General features: G+C 26.9%; 1 protein-coding gene across 1 annotated transcript; it reads right to left on the reverse strand.

Annotated features, from left to right (window-relative positions):
• Positions 1-1,513: 1,513 nt before the first annotated feature.
• LOC145130457 (protein FAR1-RELATED SEQUENCE 5-like) lies at positions 1,514-3,945 on the reverse strand. Its single transcript, XM_079065255.1, has 5 exons — positions 3,608-3,945; positions 3,282-3,368; positions 2,825-3,083; positions 2,077-2,646; positions 1,514-1,762 (listed from the first exon to the last, which is right to left on the reverse strand). The coding sequence occupies exons 1-5, from the start codon at positions 3,943-3,945 to the stop codon at positions 1,514-1,516; spliced, it is 1,503 nt and encodes a 500-aa protein (XP_078921381.1).
• Between the last annotated feature and the right edge of the window lie 1,559 nt (positions 3,946-5,504).

Here is a 5,504-nt window from a genome sequence, read left to right on the forward strand (position 1 = left end):
ATTCAAGGAAGAGAAGCTTGGTGCAAGGTGGTGGTTCAAGTAAGAGCTCATATATTTTGGTTCTCTGCTCCATTTCCAACACATTTGAGGTATAAAGCTCTTACCTTGCTCATTAGAAGTTTAGATCTAGGTCTTTCAACAAACTACTTTAGAGAAGCTCAGGCAAAAGTAGTAACACCGAATGCTAACTTCTGAAATTAACATGTTGAAGGCTAAGGTGTTGGATCTTGCTGAGAAAAATCAAAAAGTTGAATTCAAAGAGCGTACTGCTCATGCATACAAGGCTATGCATACAATTCAAAAAAGGTTAAAAGAATATTGATGATTGCTTGTGATGAAGTGTGATCATATAAAACAGTTTGTGTTGAATTTGAAGTACTTGTAAGATGATTTTGCGAAACAAGTTTTAGATGGTTTGTTAAATGTTATTGAACATCGTTTAAATATTTTGTGAAATGCTTATGAACAACTTTTATTACCTTGTGTTGAGTGATTATGAATAGAAACAACTTTGCTTATTTCTGTCAGTTTTTTATATTCAAATATTTTCAAAGTTTATTTATGTTTATTCATAAATGAATACGAATATAATATATTCATTTATGATAAAATTAGGAGTAATATGTCAGTATAACAAAGTTCATATATGAATATAACAAATTTCAGATATTAATATAACTAATTTATTAGTAGAAACAAGTTTGCTTATTTCTATCATTTTTTTATATTCAAATATTTTCAAAGTTTATTTCTATTTATTCATAAATGAATACGAATATGATATATTCATTTATGAAAAATTTAGGAGTAATATGTTAGTATAACAAAGTTCAGATATGAATACAACTTATTTATTAGTATAACGAAGTTCACATATTTGTATTCATTTATGCTAGTTTTCAATTTTATTTAAGTTTATTCATAATTCAATATCAACATTGTATATTCATTCAACTTTAATATATAAATAATAACATCTTCAATGATAAATGAATCCACATATTATGTATTCATTTATGAATATAAATTATTTAATAGTAAATTAAAAAACAAATATGATATATTCATTTTAAAAGAAAATATATTTCAAATATCAATTTACCATATCAATATAAATGTGTATTATTCATACATGAATATTATTGTTTATGGTTATTATCTGCATATATTTATAAATGAATAAAACCAAAAAACATTATAAAAAACCCTAAATATCTTTTGTTGATTGAGCAGCTGCAATTCTTACTGGACATGTACATAAATTGTGAGGAACTCGTTTTCCACATCCTGAACACATTCTATGTTCCTTTTTTAGAATTTTCATATTCTACTTCACCTGCACTTGGAATTCTTTTCTTGATTCCAGAACCTTTATTGCTTTGAACTTGAGGAACATGGATATTAATCTCTTTTGGAATAGGAATAGAAACACCCATAAGCTTGCATACGATTTCACCATCCGTCTTGCTTTTCAATCCACTTTTTGTCATCTCTTACAATATCCAAACATGATTCAAAAATTATAATATGAATCATTGACTAGCTTCACATTCTCACAATCCCCTGAATCGGATGGAAGAGAACTAAAATGATAATTTCTTGATATCACATCCTTTCTCCATCTTTTCATAATGTACCTTTCAAGAATTTCTTTCACACCACATCTCATCATTATTGTAAAAGCATGTTTGCATAAAACACCCATACTGTTGAAATGTTCAGAACTGCAATTTATTTCTTTCTCTTCAGCTTTTATTTCAACCTGATACAAAAACATAATAAAAAAAATGAAAACACAATTTTTTTTAAAAAAAATTACACATTTACATTCATATATGAATACTCATATACCAACAATCATATATAAGTATTCATATATGAATATTACATTCTAATCATATACAATAATACATATTCATATATGAATAATAATATATAAATATTCATATATGAAAATGTTCTAATTTTAAAATGATAAGAATATTCATTTATATGAATATTCTCATATTCATATATGAATATTATCATATTCATATATAAACATTACATTTTTCAAAAAAAAAACTATTAAATTACCTTAAATTCATTTCTAAATTCGCTTTTAGTGTTGTTGTGTTGCACAATGTAAACTTCCCACCCATCTTCAATACCAACATACGAGTATGTACAGAAAAAACTTGCTTTATATATTTCCTTTTGCACCTCAAAAAGTAATGTACTTGAATAAACTTTCGATGCTTGTAGTTCTATTTCTCGAGGTGTTTGCATTTTATATGATGCTTTCTTTGATGCTTTATCAAGCTCTCGTTGAGTATTCCTTTGCTTCTGAATGGCAGTGTCGTAATTCATCATGAAATTCAAAAGTAAATTACCACTTTCTGAGTACGTATTAAAGAATGAATTCATACTCTCTGACCTCGATGTAGTCTTCATCAACCCACACATTGCAATATCATTAAAATATCCAGGTATCCATGAATCACATTTTGTAAACATGTCTTTAAACCATCTCGTGTCTTCCAGATTGAATTCCTTCATAAGCAAACCCCATTTCACCTCAAATACATCAGGTTTCATATTAATGTCCCAAACAAGCTTCGATAATCTTTTTCTAAAGTCTGTGTTCGTAAGTAAATCATCTGATATCTGTATTAAAACAAAAATAATATAAACTTCTATATTTATTCATAAATAAATAAATATGAATAAGTAAAATATCAACAAATATTCATAAATGAATAAACTAATATTTGAAAAAATTACTATATTCATCTATGAGTAACTAAATACTATCATACATATTTGAAATATATTAACATAATACCTTGTTTTTCAACTTCTTCATTATATGCCACATACATAATCGATGCTTTGAATTAGGAAAAACAATCTCAATAGCTTGTTTTATTACAGCATCTTGATCGGTTAAAACAAGTGTTAGTCCTTTCCCATGAGTTTTAAGAAACGCTTTAAGCAACCAAGAGTAGGACTCAATGCTTTCATTGCTTAGCAAACCCGCTCCAATATTAACTGATTTTTTATGATGGTCAATAGCAGTAAATGGAACAAAAACCATTCGATACCTAACACACACAAAAAAGAAAGTGTTCATTAAAGTCAATTTTTGATGTATTCATAAGTAAATATAAAAATATTTATGTATGAATACAGTTACACTATATTATTAGAATAATTTCAACAATAAAAACTGAATATTAAACATAAAAGTTAAAATACTCATATATGAATAAACAATAAAAAAAGTAGATAGAATAACTTACTTTTTTGATCGGAAAGTCGCATCAAACGAGATAACATCACCAAATTCAGCATAATATGCCTTCTCCATTTCATCAGCCCAAAACATACTGTCCAAAACATCATCTTGACAATTAAACTCAAATGAGTAATTTGGATAGTGAGCTCGACAGTCATTCATTGTGTTTACTATCATTTGGGCATCTTTATAACATAGAACCCTGTTGATATCTCTCCTTAAATTTTTATAGTCAACTACTTTGGGCTTTACAAACTCATACCCACCTCTCAGACTTGCCATCAACTTGTGAGCCATAGTTGGGTCTATTTTTGATGTGGAAGCACGCACTATAAACTCTTTTTCTGAATATGACATCTGCCTCGCTTTTTTAAATCACTTCTCTTCTCAAGTGGATGGTTGTGAAGTTCATCAAACTGAAAAACTTTATAATCTGGAGTTCCATACACAAATTCAAATATAATCTTTTCTTGACAACCAATAACTCTTGAATTTGAATTTTGTTTCCTCCTAACACCATTTGTACCCAATGTGTCACAAGATTTCTCTTTCCGTTTTCCACCACGATTACATATAACATGTTTCTTCTTTATAATCTTGTTATCAAACCTTGACTGCGTGCTCAGTCTCACATCAAAACCACCAATTTCAGCATACTCAGAATACATTTTGATGGCCAACTTTAATGATTTGAAGATTAATCCTTTAAATGGAATAAGTTGAACAGGTACATCTGGCTTATATACATGTTCTCTAATTATATCACCACAATATTTACGCATCATCTACTGAACTTGAAGATTCACCACCTAAAAAATTATAAATATAAATCAATCTAATAATGCATGAATAAAACAATCATATATGAATAAAACAATCATATATGAATACATGAAATTCATATGAATAAAACAAAAAAACATTGTTTATTAATGGATTAATAAAACATTCATATATGAATACATAAAATTCATGAGGATTCAAAATATATAAAATAAACATAACTTATTCATATATGAATAAAAAGAAAATAATAATAAATTCGAAATTACAATTATCACAGGTTTATTCATATATGAATAAGACAACAATTTATTCATATTAACATATTCATATGTCAATAAATGATAATCAACAAAAATAAAAACAACAAAATAATTCAATAACTGATACCTTCAAAAAATGTGTTCTCAACATCTTCTTCTTCACTCTCACACATAGAAGAATACAAATCACCATCAATAACACTAGAATTTGACATAATAGACCAAATGATCTGTATAAATAAACAAAAACAATCTTAATATCGAATATATCTCACAAAAAAGTCGTAAATAATAAAAAAGTGGTTAATTTCGAATATATCTCACCTCAACCTACAAAATATCTGAAAGAAACTTAAATCAGCTCGATCAGATGATGCAATTAAGCAATCTCTCTCAGTTCAGAGCAAAAAACTACAACGATATATACGATTGAAAATTAAATCACCTCCGATTTGAAATAAAGAAATCCGATGAAACAACTCCAATACATATTCGAAACTTCAACAAACACGAAAATAATACGCGTAATTCCTAACAAATTATATAAAGCAATAATCTTGATAATGAACTACATATATTCCATTCAAACGATATACATACGTGATCAAATCGGAAACTGAATATGAAGAACAAAACTGAAATACAGATGTGAAAGTACACGATTAATGGAAAAAATACGTATAATTGCTAACGAGTTATACAAAGAAAAGAATCTTGATAATGAAATCCTCATATCCGATTCAAACGAGCTAAAGATATCATCAAATCGGAAACTGATAAAAACGAACAAGTAAGTTCAATAGTGACTAATTTACAAATATACCCTTAATGAAAAATAACATAGACATTTTTATTAAGGTGTACATGTTAGATAAATGATTGGCGGAGACATGATTCCCCCATTCTCAACCTTTTTTATTTTCTGAATTAAACTTACCTCTCTCTCTCTCTCTCTATATATATATATATATATATATATATATATATATATATAACGGATATTATTATTATTATTATTTTACTTTTAAAAATGTATTTATATCTTAAAATCGTGTCTATATATATATATATATATATATATATATATATATATATATATATATATATATATAGAGAGAGAGAGAGAGAGGCGTTTCATAATGTATAAATAAGTTTGTACATATATACAAATATGTGTATAA

Source organism: Lactuca virosa, chromosome 8 (genome assembly GCF_052849685.1).
Source record: "Lactuca virosa cultivar CGN04683 chromosome 8, Lactuca_virosa_CGN04683_v6, whole genome shotgun sequence".
NCBI classification, from domain to species: Eukaryota; Viridiplantae; Streptophyta; class Magnoliopsida; order Asterales; family Asteraceae; genus Lactuca; species Lactuca virosa.

What these genes read in the sequence shown, in the direction of transcription:
- LOC145130457 (XM_079065255.1), bottom strand. Translation starts at nt 3,945, where the DNA reads ATGTATTCTGAGTATGCTGAAATTGGTGGTTTTGATGTGAGACTGAGC. An exon ending in GCGACTTTCCGATCAAAAAA is followed by an intron (nt 3,084 to 3,281) that starts GTAAGTTATTCT and finishes TGTGTGTGTTAG; the next exon opens with GTATCGAATGGTTTTTGTTC. An exon ending in TGAAGAAGTTGAAAAACAAG is followed by an intron (nt 2,647 to 2,824) that starts GTATTATGTTAA and finishes GTTTTAATACAG; the next exon opens with ATATCAGATGATTTACTTAC.